Raw genomic sequence first — 16077 nt, forward strand, 5'->3', positions numbered from 1 at the left:
TGCATTCAGCCCCCAGTCATGTAACCCCTGCTTGCTCAATTGATCACAACCCTCTCAAGTGGACCCCCTTAGAGTTGTGAGCCCTTAAAAGGGACAGGAATTGCTCATTCAGGGAGCTCAGCTCTTGAGACAGGAGTCTTGCCAATGTTCCTAGCTGAATAAACCCCTTCCTTCTTTAACTTGGTGTCTGAGGGGTTTTGTCTGAGGCTTGTCCTGCTACATTTCTTGGTTCCCTGACTTGGAAGTGAGGTGATTAACAGACGGTCGAGGCAGCTCCTTAGGCAGCTTAGGCCTGTCCTGTGGAGCATCCCTGCGGGGGACTCTGGCCAGCTTGAGCAACGTGGATCCTGAGAGCGCTCCTAGGTGGGGAATTGCCCCGGTGGAATGCCTCACCAGAGCAGCGCGTGGCAGGCCCCTGTGAAGGATCAATGCAGTGGCTGAACACCAGGAAGGAACTGGCACTTGGAGTCCGGACAACTGAAACTTGGTAAGACTAGTCTTTGGAACTTGCCCACTCCATGTGAGTGGAAGTGTGGCCTCATCACCCATGGCGTGCCTGTACCGGCACTTTGGTTTTTGTTTTTGACTTGACTTGGATTGCTTGATACTTTGGTTTTGGTTTTGACCTGACTTGGATTTCTTGATACTCTGATTTTGGTTTTGATTCTGGTTTGGTGTAAACTGTAAAAGTGTGTATGTGCCCTTGTTAACCATTCTTTGTTTTGTGATGCGTGTGTGGTGTGAGCATGGTGTTTTTTCTCGAGGAAACACAGGTCAGGCACAAAGTAAGCCCACCCCACTAGGAACTATGTTGAAAAATTTCAAAAAGGGATTTAATGGGAGACTATGGAGTCACTATGACAACAGGAAAACTTAAAACTTTGTGTGAGATAGACTGGCCAGTATTAGAGGTGGGTTGGCCATCAGAAGGAAGTCTGGACAGGTCCCTTGTCTCAAAGGTATGGCACAGGGTAACCTGTAAGCCAGGGCACCCAGATCAGTTCCCATATGTAGACTCTTGGTTACAGCTAGTTTTGGACCCCCCACAGTGGTTAAGAGGACAGGCAGCAGCAGTACTAGTAGCAAAGGGACAGTTAGTTAAGGAAGGTTCTCGCTCCACCCGCCGAGGGAAGTCAGCACCAAAAGTCCTGTCCGACCCACACCAGAAGAATCATGGCAGGAATTGGTACCAGCAGTAACCCCTCCTTATCAAAAGGAAGGGCTCCCCACTCCTGAGCCCACAGCACCTACACAGCCACCAGATAACCACACCCCTAGACCACCTAGAGTAGACAAAAGAGGAAGTGAAGCCACAGGAGAAACTCCTCCATTGGCAGCTTGCTTATGGCCCAAGACTGGAATCCAAATGCCCCTGAGAGAGAAGCAATATACTGGGGTAGATGAGGACAGACACATGGTGGAAAGGCGTGCCTTTGTGTATCAACCTTTTACCTCTGCTGACCTCCTCAATTGGAAAAATAATACTCCATCTTACACTGAAAAGGCTCAAGCTTTAACTGACTTGCTCCAAACTATTATACAGACTCATAATCCTACTTGGGCTGATTGCCACTAGCTGCTCATGTAACTCTTTAATACAGATGAAAGGCAAAGGGTGCTCCAGGTGGCAACTAAGTGGCTAAAGGAGCAAGTCCCAGCCGATTACCAAAATCCCCAAGAATATGTAAGAATTCAGCTGCCAGGAACAGACCCCCAATGGGACCTGAACAAGAGACCAGCCATAGAGAGACTAAGACGGTACCATGAGGCATTAATAGAAGGTCTAAAGAAAGGGGCTCAAAAGGCTACAAATGTAAATAAGGTCTCTGAGGTCATCCAAGGAAAAGAGGAGAGTCCAGCACAACTCTATGAAAGACTGTGTGAGGCTTACCCTATGTACACTCCTTTTGATCCAAATAGCCCTGAAAATCAGCACATGATTAACATGGCCTTAGTTAGTCAAAGCGCAGAAGATATCAGGAGAAAATTGCAGAAACAGGCTGGGTTTCCGCGTATGAATACCTCACAGTTACTGGAAATAGCCAATCAAGTGTTTGTGAATAGAGATGCAACAAGCTGCAGAGAAAGCCATAAAGAAGGCGAATGCCAGGCTAGGCGAAATGCCGACTTACTGGCTGCGGCCATTAGGGGAATTCCCCTGAAAGGAGAGGGAAAGGGGGGTTCCGGGAAGAATACCCAGTCTAATCGCCCACGCTTGCAACGTAACCAATGCGCCTACTGTAAGGAAATAGGACATTGGAAAGATGGTGTCCCCAACTGAAGGAAAAGCAAGGTGATTCGGAAAAAAAGACCTCAGATAAAGACGAGGGAGCTTTGTTCAATCTGGCTGAAGGGCGACTGGACTGAAGGGGACCAGGCTCAAGCGCCCCCAAGGAGCCCATGGTCAGGATTACAACTGGGGGCAAGGACATTAAGTTTTTGGTCGATACTGGTGCTGAACATTTAGTAGCGACCACCCCAGTCGCCCCCTTTGATATAATCGGAGCAACAGGAGTTTCCACTAAGCAGGCTTTCTGTCTACCATGGACCTGCTCGGTGGGGGGGATATGAGATAGTTCACCAGTTCTTGTGTATGTCTGACTGTCCCTTGCCCTTGCTGGGAAGAGACTTGCTTAGCAAGCTGAGAGCCACCATCTCCTTTACAAAACAGGGCTCTTTACAGCTAAAGTTACCAGGAACAGGAATTATCATGGCCCTTATGGTCGGTCCCCTGGGAAGAAGAATGGAGACTTTTTCTAACTGAGCCAGGCCAAGAGATAAAACCAGCTCTAGCTAAGCAATGGCCCGAGTATGGGCAGAGGATAATCCTCTGGGACTGGTGGTCAACCAAGCCCCTGTGCTCATAGAAGTTAAGCCTGAGGCCCAACCAATTAGACAAAAGCAGTATCCGGTTCCCAGAGAAGCTCTCAAAGGAATCCAGGTTCATCTCAGGTGCTTGAAAGCCTATGGAATTATAGTTCCTTGCCAGTCTCCATGGAACACCCCCCTCCTGCCTGTCCCTAAGCCAGGGACCAAGGACTACCGGCCAGTATAGGACTTGCGCTTGGTCAACCAAGCTACAGTGACTCTGCACCCAACAGTTCCTAACCCTTACACATTGTTAGGGCTACTGCTGGCTGAGGACAGTTGGTTTACCTGCCTGGACTTAAAAGATGCCTTCTTTAGCATCAGACTAGCTCCCGAGAGCCAGAAGCTGTTTGCCTTTCAGGGGGAAGATCCGGAGTCAGGTGTCACTACTCAGTACACTTGGACCCGGCTTCCCCAAGGGTTCAAGAACTCCCCTACTATCTTCAGGGAGGCTCTGGCTTGAGACCTGCAAAAGTTTCCTGCCAAAGACCTAGGCTGCATCTTCCTCCTGTACGTGGACGACCTTCTGCTGGGACACTCCACGGCAGTCAGGTGCGCAAAAGGGACGGATGTCCTGCTTCAGCACCTGGAGGACTGTAGGTATAAGGTGTCCAAGAAGAAAGCTCATATCTGCAGACAGCAGGTACGCTACCTGGGATTCACCATTCAGAAAGCGGAGCGCAGCCTGGGGTCAGAAAGAAAGCAGGTCATCTGTAGCCTACCGGAACCTAGAACCAGAAGGCAAGTAGGGGAATTCCTAAGAGCTGTGGGTTTTGCAGATTATGGATTCGAAACTTTGCAGTTTTAGCCAAACCTTTGTACAGAGTTACAAAGAGGGGCAATTGGGAGCCTTTTGAATGGGGGCCTCTACAACGGCAAGCCTTTTGTAAGTTAAAGGAAAAACTTATGTTGGTCCCAGCCCTAGGACCATCAGATTTGACAAAGCCCTTTACACTCTATGTGTCAGAAAGAGAAAAAATGGCAGTTGGAGTTTTAACCCAGACTGTGGGGCCCTGGCCAAGGCCAGTGGCCTATCTCTCAAAACAACTAGAAGGGGTTTCCAAAGCCTGGCCACTATGTCTAAGGGCCCTGGCAGCAACAGTCCTGTTAGCACAAGAAGCAGATAAACTAACCCTTGGGCAAAACCTGAATATAAAGGCCCCTCATGCTGTGGTAACTTTGATGACTACCAAAGGACATCATTGGCTAACAAATGCTAGATTAACCGAGTACCAAACCTTGCTATGTGAAAATCCCCACATAACTATTGAAGTCTGTAATACCCTAAATCCCAGCATCCTGCTCCCAGTATCAGAGAGCCCGGTTGAGCATAACTGTGTAGAGGTGTTGGATTCAGTCTATTCTAGCACACCTGACCTTCGGGACCAGCCATGGGCATCAGTAGACTGGGAGTTATACATGGACAGGAGCAGCTTCATCAACCCACAAGGAGAAAGATGTGCAGGATATGCGGTGGTAACTTTGGATGCTGTCATTAAAGCCAAACTGTGGCCACAGGGCACTTCAGCCCAGAAGGCTGAGCTCATTGCTTTAACTTGGGCTATAGAACTCAGTGAAGGTAAGACTGTAAACATCTACACTGACTCTGGATATGCCTCTCTAACCCTCCAAGTGCATGGAGCATTATATAAGGAAAAGAGCCTGTTAAACTCTGGGGGAAAGGACATAAAATATCAAAAAGAAATTCCACAATTATTAGAGGCAGTGTGGAAACCTAAGAAGGTGGCAGTCATGCACTGCAGGGGAAACCAGCGAGCCTCCACCTCAGTGGCCTTAGGAAACTCTCCAGCTGATTCAGAAGCTCGAAAAGCAGCATCTACCCCTTACTGGGCATCGACAACAGCCCCCTTACTCCCTCAAACACCTGACCTGGTACCTATCTATTCTAAGGAAGAAAAAGACTTCTTCCACCCAGAAAGGGGGCCAGTAATAAAAGGAGGATGGATCAGACTGCCAGATGGGAGGGTAGCTGTGCTGCAGTTGCTGGGAGCCACAATCGTATTGGCCATGCACGAAATCACTCATCTAGGGCAAGAGTCACTTCAAAAATTGTTAGGCTGGTACTTCTACGTCTCACACTTGCCAGCCCTTGCCAAAGCAGTAGCACAACTGTGCATTACTTGCCGACAGCACAATGTGAGGCAAAGCCCCACTGTTCTGCCCCGCATGCAAGCTTATGGAGCAGCACCTTTTGAGGATCTTCAGGTGGATTTCACAGAAATGCCAAAATGTGGAGGTAACAAGTATTTGCTCGTTCTTGTGTGTACTTACTCTGGGTGGGTGGAGGCTTATCCAACACGAACTGAAATGGCCTGCGAGGTAACCCATGTGCTTCTCCGGGATCTTATTCCTAGGTTTGGACTGCCCTTATGAATTGTCTCAGATAACGGGCCGGCATTTGTGGCTGACTTGGTACAGAAGACAGCAAAGGCATTAGGAATCACTTGGAAGCTACATACCGCCTACTGACCTCAGAGTTCCGGAAAGGTGGAGCGAATGAATCGGACTATCAAAAATAGTTTAGGGAAAGTATGTCAGGAAACAGGATTAAAGTGGATACAGTCCCTTCCTATGGTATTGTTTAAAATTAGATACACTCCTTCTAAGAAAACAGGATACTCCCCTTAAGAAATACTGTATCATAGGCCTCCTCCTATACTAGGAGAGCTTCCAGGCACTTCCCAAGAGTTAGGTGAATTGAATTACAGCGACAGCTACAGGCTTTAGGAAAAATTACACAAACAATCTCAACTTGGGTAAATGAGAGGTGTCCCATCAGCTTATTCTCCCCAGTTCACCATTTCTCTCCAGGTGATCGCGTATGAATCAAGGACTGGAACGTAGCCCCTTTGTGGCCACGGTGGAAAGGACCTCAGACTGTCATCCTGACCACCCCCCCCAGCTGTAAAGGTAGAACGAATCCCAGCCTGGATCCACCACAGCCGTGTGAAACCTTCAGCCGCTGAAACCTGGCAGGCAAAACCGAGCCCAAACAACCCCTGCGAAGTGACTCTGAGGAGGACGACAAGCCCTGCTCCAGTCACACCCAGAAGCTGACTGGTCTACGCACGGCCGAAGCATGAGGAGAATTATCATGGGACTCATTTTCCTTGTAATTTGGGCTTGTATAGTAGACACTTCCACTGATTTTCCCTGCAGGGAGGGACTGCTCTCAGTTTATACATCAGGTTACCGAGGTAGGGCAACAAGTTAAAACAATCATTCTGTTTTATTGTTACTATGAATGCCTAGGAACTTTAAAAGGAACATGTTTATATAATGACACTCAGTACAGGTATGTAGCCCAGGAAACGACAGGTCAGATGTGTGTTATGACCCCTCTGAGCCTCCCAAGTCCACAGTTTTTGAAATAAGATTAAAGACTGAAGACTGGTGGGGACTCATAAATGATACAAGTAAAGTATTAGCCAGAACAGAAGAAAAAGGGGTGCCCAAATGCATAATCTTGAAATTTGATGCCTGTGCCGTCATTAATAGCAATAAGTTAGGAAGGGGATGTGGCTCTTTTAGTTGGGAAAAAGGCTATATGACCAAAAATAAGTACATTTGTCATGAATTAGGACTGTGTGGAAATGAATGTGGATACTGGTCTTGTGTCATTTGGGCCACTTGGATAAAAAATGAAAAGGATCCAGTCCACCTTCAGAAAGGAAAGAATGACCGTTCCTGTACTAAGGGACAATGTAACCCCTTAGAGCTAGTAATAACCAATCCCCTTAATCCTCACTGGAAAAAAGGGGAGTGTGTGACCTTAGGAACTGACGGGGCTGGACTGGATCCTCGAGTAAATATCTTGGTTTGAGGAGAAGTTTACAAACGCTCTCCTGAGCCAGTGTTTCAAACTTTCTATGATGAACTAAATGTGCCAGTACCAGAAATTCCAGGAAAAACAAGAAATTTGTTTTTGCAACTAGCCAAGTGTGTAGCCCAGTCTCTCAATGTCACTTCATGTTACGTATGTGGAGGAACTGTAATGGGAGATCAATGGCCATGGAAAGCCTGAGAATTAGTACCTACAGACCCAGTTCCTGATGAATTCCCGGCTCAAAAGAATCACCCTGATAATTTCTGGGTCCTAAAAGCCTCAATTACTGGACAATATTGCATAGCTAGAGAAGGAAAAAAATTCATTCACTCCAAAGGACGAATCAGTTGTCTGGGACAGAAACTGTATAATGGTACCACAAAAGCAGTCACTTGGTGGAGCTCAAATCACACAGAGAGGAATCCATTTAGTAAATTTCCAAAGCTGCAAATCGTGTGGACTCACCAGGAGTCCCACTGGGACTGGAAAGCCCCCACTGCATTATACTGGATATGTGGGCATACAGCTTACAATAATACAACTACCAGTGGGCAGGTAGTTGTGTTGTTGAAACTATTAAACCATCTTTCTTCCTACTGCCCATAAAAACAGGCAAACTCCTGGGCTTCCCTGTCTATGCTTCCCACGAAAAGAGAAGCATAGCTATAAAAAATTAGAAAGATAATGAATGGCCCCCTGAGAGAATCATACAATATTATGGGCCTGCTACTTGGGCACAAGTTGGCTCGTGGGGATACCGGACCCCCATTTACCTGATCAACCGAATCATACAGTTACAAGCTGTCTTAGAAATAATCACTAATAAAACTGGCAGAGCCTTGACTATTCTGGCCTGGCAAGAAACTCAGATGAGAAATGCTATCTATCAAAATAGATTGGCTCTTGACTACTTGCTAGCAGCTGAAGGAGGGGTCTGTGGGAAATTTAACCTTACTAATTGCTGTCTATACATAGATGATCAAGGGCAAGTAGTTGAAGACATAGTTAGAGATATGACAAAACTGGCACACGTGCCCGTGCAAGTGTGGCATGGATTTGATCCTGGGGCCATGTTTGGAAAATGGTTCCCAGCACTAGGAGGATTTAAAACTCTTATAATAAGAGTTATAATAGTAATAGGAACCTGCTTACTGCTCCCTTGTTTGCTACCTGTACTTCTTCAAATGATAAAAAGCTTCATCGCTACCTTAGTTCACCAAAATGCTTCAGCACAAGTATACTATATGAATCACTATTGATCTGTCTTGCAAGAAGACATGGGTAGTAAAAATGAAAGTGAGAACTCCCACTACTGAGATTCTCAAATGGGGGGATATAAGGGAGGAGACCACCCCTCATATTGTCTTACACCCAATTTCTACCTCCAAAGAAAGAAGAAGTAAAAACTAAAAGGCAGAAATGAAATCCACAAGCAGACAGCCCAGCACCACACCCTGGGCCTGGTAGTTAAACATCAACCCCTGACCTAATCAGTTATGTTATCTATAGATTACAGATATTGCATAGAAAAGCACTGTGAAAATCCCTGTCCTATTCTGTTCTATTCTAATTACTGGTGCATGCAGCCCCCAGTCACGTACCCACTGCTTGCTCAATTGATCACGACCTTCTCAAGCTGATCCCCTTAGAGTTGTGAGCCCTTAAAAGGGATAGGAATTACTCACTCAGGGAGCTCGGTTCTTGAGACAGGAGTCTTGCCAATGCTCCTGGCCAAATAAACCCCTTCCTTCTTTAACTAGGTGTCTGAGGGGTTTTGTCTGTGGCTTGTCCTGCTACATCAGCACTTTGGCAGGCAGAGATGGAAGGATTGCTTGAGCTCAGGAGTTTGAGACCAACCTGGGCAATATAACAAGATCCCCATCTCTAGGAAAAAAAAAATATATATATATATATAAATTTTCTGGGTGTAGTGGCATGCACCCATAGTCCTGGCTACTTAGGAGACTGAGGCAAGAGGATCACTTGAGCCCAGGAGTTTGATGATGCAGTGAGCTATGATTGTGCTACTGCACTCCTGCCTGGGCAACAAAGCAAAATGCTGTCTCTAAAAAAAACAAAAAAACAAAACAAAACAAAAGATGCAGGATTGAAGAGAAGTCTCTCTTTTTAAAATAAACTTAAATGAAAGTTTCCTTAGTTTCCTTTAAGCAAAAATTCCCCTTAGGCAGCATCTCATCTTAGAGTCTGCTCCCATAACAACACAAGTCACTATAGCATCAGTAGGTTGGCTTTTGAACCCTACCCCCACCTAAAACGTATTTGCAAATCTGCAACCACATGTGGGACAGGGGTGATCATTTGGCTCCCTTACTCAGAATTTATGTCTCATTTCCAACCATATCCTGCCCTTAATTTGCAATAGTCTCAAATTCCTACAAGAATGAATTCCAAGAAATTAATTTATTTATGCAATTATTTTATGAAAAACTTAATGAAATTAATTCCTACAGGAAATAATTCAAAAGTGTACAAGACTGTGCACATATATGTTCACTTATGCATTTAATTAAAATATTATTTTTATGAAAATAAATTATATTCATTTGACATATTCAATTAACAGGAAAGCTCAACTAAATAAATAAGTAAAAAATTACCTGATACATCACTAACAAGAAACTTCATTATCATTTGATGAGCATCATTGCAGCAATTAATCTTTGTAGGTTTCAGATAGAAAGATGGACAGATATATATAGAGAGAAATAGATAGGCAGATTAGATAGGTGACTGATAGATACATAGATGAAATAAATGAATGGATAGATAGCCAAAAAGTAGATTATAAGATATATGATTGAGTAATAAAGGATATTGCATTTTACTGGAATTTAAGGAAAGAAAAAAACTATAATTGAAGGATTTTACTTTCAATATTTGTTTATATTTATATTCCAGTACTTCTCCATAATTAGGATTATAAATCATTTCTTCATCTTAATGATTTTTATAATCCTAATTATAGAGAAATATAGAATACAAATATATTATAAACAAATATTGAAAGTACGATCCTTCAATTTGGTCAATTTTAAATATCGTTTAACTCTACCACAAAATATAAAGAATTTGGAACATTTTCTTTTTTCTCCCCATCACATTTGCCTACATTTATTAATTGCATTATCATTAACAAGATTTATGGCATTTTCTTCTTGTTCTATAATGATGATTTCCACAGTTTAATTTTAGCCTACATTTAAATTAAGTAATTTTAATCCTTTTATATTTGAGACTAAACTTTTCCTGTTGATAAAATCAACACTCTTTTATGCATAAGTATGCCTTATATATATATAACACACATATATATACATATACATATATTATATACATATATGTATATAATATACGTATATACATATACGTATATTATATACATATATGTATATATTATATATATATATATAAATAAATAAAATGTGGTACATCCAGACAATGGAATATTATTTAGTACTAAAATGAAATGTGCTATCCAAACCATGAAAAGACATGGAGGAAACTTAAATTCGTATTAGTAAGTGAAAGAAGCCTATCTCGAAAGGCTACATACTGTATGATTCCAACTATACTATATTGGGCAAACTGACAAAAGGCAAAGCTATGGAGACAGTAAAAGTATCAGTGGTCCAGGGGTAGGGAGGAGAGATGAATAGGTGGAGCACAGAGGATTTTTAGGACAGTGAACTACTGTGTATGATACTATGATGGTGGATGCACATCATTACACATTTGTCCAAACCCCATAAAATGTAGACCACCAACAGTGAGCCTAGCGTAAACTATGGACTTGGATGATAATGATGTGTCAATGTGGGTTCATTGATTGTAACAAATGTACCACTCTGGTGTGGGATGTTGATAGTTAGGGAGTATAATGGTTAATTTTCTTTATCAGCCTGACCAGACTAAAGGACACTCAGATCACTAGGACAACATTCTTTCTGGGGGTGCTAATGAGCGTGTTTTCCAAAGAAAAACAAGTGAATCAGCACACTGAGTAAAGACCCACCCTTGCCGATGAGTGCGCACATCATTCCATCCTTGGAGGGCCTGAGGAGAACAGAAAGGTGGAAGGCGGGCAATTGTCTCTCTGTCCTTGAGCTGAGACATCCCTTCTCTCCTGCCTTTAGACATTGTTGCTCCGGGTTCTCCTACCTTCAGATTTCAAGACTCCCACCTTCCCCTCCAACTGCCCAGCCTCTGACTGGGAGTTACTCCATTGGTGCACCTTTGTCTTGGACTAAATTGCACCATGGGCTTTCCTGGTTCTTCAGCTTGCAGACGGCATATTGTGGGACTGCTTGGCCTCCATAATCATGTGAGCCAAGCTTCACAATAAATCTCCTCATATCTACTGTGTATATCTTTTGGTTCTGTTTCTCTGAAGAACCTGACTAAACTTGGGAGGTTGTGCAGGGAGAAGAAGCATATTGGAACTCTGTGCTTTTGGCTCAATTTTATTGTGAACTTAACACTGCTCTAAAATATAAAGTAAAAATAAAAATAAAAACTATAGCTGGTAAATATTACCAACTAGGGCACCATTTGTGATGACCTTCCTCAAAGAGTTTTCATTTACAAATCACTTACCTTACCTTAAAAAACTAAAGGAATACTGCTCAATCTCAATATTGTCATATTTGGGTAAAATTATTGGGGAAATCGTCCAAGCTAAATTATTATTAAAGTATAGTAACACTTGAAAAATTTTCAACTCACGTCACGTGCAGAATGCAATCCTTCACTATTCTTTGGACCCAAGAGTTTCTTCATGCTCTCCCTTATGTGTTCTTTTCTCTGTTGTCTGAAAGTCTTCTCCTGATCACACAGAGCCATACTAAATCGTAGGTCTGGGCATGAGCTGTAATACCAAACAGATAAAGTCATGAGCCAATGCTCCCAGTGGTCTGGTTTTCCATCCAGCTAGCTTTTCCAGGTCCCTAGGAGCTACACTGATACATGCTGACTGCTTCCCTCAAGCCATTTCCTAAGAAGGGACCTAAAATAAGAGGATAAAATGATTATCTTAAAGCAGCATTTTCCACAGCATGTTTTCAGAGAAAAAGGACTTTTCAATGCTTTAGACAAAATAAACAAGCAAACAAACAGCCCCTGATAAGTTGAATATTATGACAAAGACTGGGAAGTGCTTCAGTAAAGAACCCTGTTTATATTTGTTTGGCACAGGATCTCCCAAACTTACTTGACCAAGAATTCCTTCCCTTATCTCTCCACCCTTCATTATTCCACCATCATAATTACTTTCTAACATCCCAAAGAGCCAGCATTCTGAGGAACATACTTGCAGAAATACTGTCTTAATTAATTGCCTTGTCTAATGGATGCCCCCCTCTAACAAAGAAAGGAACTTCTAATCACAGAACTTGACATAACCATATGGAGTTTACCACTAGAGGACTTTAGAAACCTTAAATTATATATACTTTATCTTGCTAATAAAGGCAGTAGCAATTTCTCTACACTATGCCAGAAGTCACATTAGGTATTACATATGAATCATTGCAAGAACGATGGGAGTATCACTACACACTATTATACAATATATTATTATATATTGCAGCTTTATAAATTAGAAAACTAATGCTCTGAGAGGTTAGGATCACAGAGTAAACATGTGATGTACTTTCACCATGCAACATATAAGACATATCTTAATACTGAAGTCTAAATACCAACTACTGAATTTGAAAAGACTTTTTAAAAATCTGTCAGCCTATGTTGGAATGTGAATAAATCCAAAAGGTAGAAGTCAAGAATTATCACCAATAAAATATTTGTCTCTTTACCATTCATAAAAATCCTTACCTTAATTGTAAATCAATTTTAAATCTCATTTCTGTTAGTTCAGTATATTTTTTCCTTGTAAAATACAGAAAGAGACCAAGCCTCTGAGCCATATTCTTTATGGCTATATTTGACCATTACAAACAATAGTTTAATTACTACTTCCCAAAGGACAAATATAGGTACCTCACAAAAGAGAAAGTAGAATTAATAACAAAAAAATTTAATTTCACTAGTGAATTTAAATGATACTGTTATTAAAATAATTGATATTAAAATATTTTAAATACTTATTTTCTAGTCCTAGAAAGGTAAAATAACACTAATATTCTCATGCATCCATTTTGGGAATATAAATTTGTTAAAAGCAATTAAGCAATATTCGAATTTGGCATATTAGCAATATGGAATGTTCAAAAATAATTAGAATATAGATTCCTTTTGGCCGAATAATTCTATTTCTGGATACCTATTTTAAGGGAAGTAACCAAAAATTTTTTAAAGATCATTTAAAGAAATGGTTGTTGAACTGTATATAAAAGTATTGGGTTATATAATTATTAAATTTGATTTTGGAAATTATGTAACAAGGGGGAAAAGAGTAAGATAGTGAGTTAACTTTTTTTTTTTTTTTTTGACAAAGTGTCGCTCTTGTTGCTCAGGCTGAAGTGCAATGGCACCATCTCGGCTCACTGCAACCTCCACCTCCCCAGTTCAAGTGATTCTCCTACCTCGGCCTCCTGAGTAGCTGGGATTACAGGCATGCGCCAATACACCTGGCTAATTTTGGATTTTTAGTAGAGACAGGGTTTCTCCATGTTAGTCAGGCTGGTCTGGAACTCCCAACCTCAGGTAATCCACCCACCTTGGCCTCCCAAAGTGCTGGGATTACAGGCATGAGCCACCACACCCAGCCAAGTGAACATTTTTTAAGTCTAATCTTGGGCTACACTCTTTTCTATTACTATTCTTTATAATGACATATTAGGTTAGGTATCTTCTAAACACTATAAGAAATTAAAATCTTACCTGTAGAGTTGCCTCTATGACACCTTCTCAACTTTATTTCCTTTTCTGTTCCTTAAAGGTAATCACTACTTAAATTTAATCTTCATCATTCTATATATGTTTATAATTTTACAGTATATATTTATGTCCCTAAATAAGGTATTCATTGTGCAGGTTTTTAGTTTTTTTATAAATGCTATCAGTGCAAATTATTTTTTCCAGTGAACACTTTTTTTGAGAATCATCTGTGCTTATATAAATAAAAGTAATTCAAACATTTTCACTATTATGTAGTATTTTCATTATATTGGTATACTATAATCTATTTATCCATAAACATTGAAATAATTTCCAATGTTTTGTAAACTATTACAAGCAGTACCATTATTAACATGTGGTATACGTGTATGAAAATTTCCTATTGTATACATACTCTTTAAAAAGAACACCTCATTTAATCAGAGTGATATGCTTAGAAAGTATTCTTTTCTTATTTTACCAGTGAGTAAAAAAGTGATTAGAAATCTATCAATCACTAACGTAATTAGCAAGTAGTAGATTTAAATCTAGGTCTTATTGTTCTGGAAGCCATGTTCTCTGTAATATACTGTTCCGTTATACATAACTTTTAAAAAAGAATCATGATTTTAAAAAAATTTTTGAAGAGTATAATGACCTAGATGTTTTAAGGATATCAGTTTTTAAAATCTGGATGAAAATACAAAAAATTCTGAGTAATTTTATAAATTCAGTAGTGGAATTATGGTTAATTTACTTTTATGCATTATTTTTTTAACTTTCTCATTAATTCTTTCTTGATTTTATGTTATTTTTAATAGAAGGCATGACATGGAAAATTTTTCTTTGAATAAATTGAATTTTTCTTTGAAAACAATTTCTATTCTAGAGACGACATAAATTAACATATAAAAAAAGAAGTTTTTAATATTATAAAAATATGATCCTAATTACCTCAGTGAAGACTATTCCCCACTAAACAAAAGCATTACTTCCGTAGTCAGTCAAATAACAAGTGTTTCCAATCTCATACCAAAATATATCACTTTTAAGCAAGAATGAACTTAATACAAAATAATGCAACACAATAACTTGGACTATCCTTTAATATTTGCTGACATATATTAACAAGTCGTGGACATTTATGCCAATCATTTACTAAGTCAAATCCACATGTTCCAGGGATCAAAACACAATAAATAAATGCCTAAACCCAATGTACCTATTATCATTCATTTGCCAAATTACCAGATGTGAAAATGTTCAATTTGTTTTTGTGGCATTTGTGTAAAATATGTACTAATAACTTTGGTCAAATCAAGTTCAACAGGGAAGTTCAAAGAGATGCAGAGAGGTTAAGGGAACTCATTATTACTTCAGAGATCAGTTAGATCAAGGCAGACTTGCCTCCCCTAAAATTTGCCATTTTTTTGAAAGAGCAGTATGCTTCATGGAACATTATTAGTAGTAGTCTGGCTGGGTCACTATGAATAAAATCAGTCTCAATTTTCAGTTTTTCCTCTATAAAAATTATTATAGTTTCCTGTTTAAGTTCACTTCCATGTTTTTGAATATCTACCTGAATCAACAAAAGAAGAGGTGCTTAAATAACTGCATTCATTTCTATGGGAATAGATGTACGACTAGAGGGAGGACTCTTTCAAAAAGCACTTATTCTGACATTATTATATGACCATGAAACTATTGGAAAAATAAGCAAAGCATATTAAAATATAAGAATAATGAATATAAGAATATGTTTGTAAAGATTTTATAGCTATTAACAGATAACTAAAGAAAAGCAAAGTAAACATAATGCACTTCTATATGTTCACAGCTGCAGAATTATATATAAAAAAATTCTTTAACAGTTAAAATAAATTAGTGGATCACTCGCAATATTTCTCATCCAACTAAATAAATGCACTTACCAAACTTCAAGAGACATTTCTAGAATCATTTCAGTGACCTAAAAAAAGACATATTAATCAGATTAGGTCATAAAGTAGATATGTGTTTTATATAATGGAAACAAATTCAAAATAAATTTTGAGTGCCAGATTATTTTTAATCTAAAAAAACAAAACCCTAAAAATAAAAGTAACACAGCTCCATGAAGACCCTAAACTACAGGCACATTTCAGTAAACTAACTTTTTGGTATTTTTTTTTATAAGTCTACTTAGTAAGTCATTTTAGCAAACACAAGAATTATCTCTGCCTGGTTGTTTTCCTCCCTCAGTAAAATAAAGTAGCTCACCACAATTACTATTTACAAAACATAAAAATGTCTGAGATATAAAAACTACTGAGATGTTGTGTCTATTATTTAGGAGCTGCCTCAGGCCACAAAATCAGCAGCTGTAATGGCCCAGAGGATAGAATCAACCTGGGTGAAATTTCACACATGTATAATTGAGACAAGTGCAGGCTCTAGTAAGCTGGAAATACAACACCCATTCATGGCGGGCAGTAGGACCTGGGGTCCAGCCAACTGTAGTTGACTTG

General features: G+C 40.1%; 1 protein-coding gene across 3 annotated transcripts in view; it reads right to left on the reverse strand.

Moving 5' to 3' along the window:
- Window positions 1-16077, reverse strand: part of PLA2G4A (phospholipase A2 group IVA) — a 166666-nt gene that overhangs the window by 72035 nt on the left and 78554 nt on the right. For all 3 annotated transcript variants that reach the window (XM_009239984.3, XM_054527419.2, NM_001132692.1), the window contains 2 exon segments: window positions 15502-15539; window positions 11459-11600 (listed from right to left, as the gene is read on the reverse strand). In XM_009239984.3, the coding sequence (XP_009238259.1) occupies window positions 11459-11600; window positions 15502-15539 (180 nt within the window).

The sequence above is a fragment of the Pongo abelii genome, chromosome 1, assembly GCF_028885655.2.
Source record: "Pongo abelii isolate AG06213 chromosome 1, NHGRI_mPonAbe1-v2.0_pri, whole genome shotgun sequence".
Taxonomy (NCBI): domain Eukaryota; kingdom Metazoa; phylum Chordata; class Mammalia; order Primates; family Hominidae; genus Pongo; species Pongo abelii.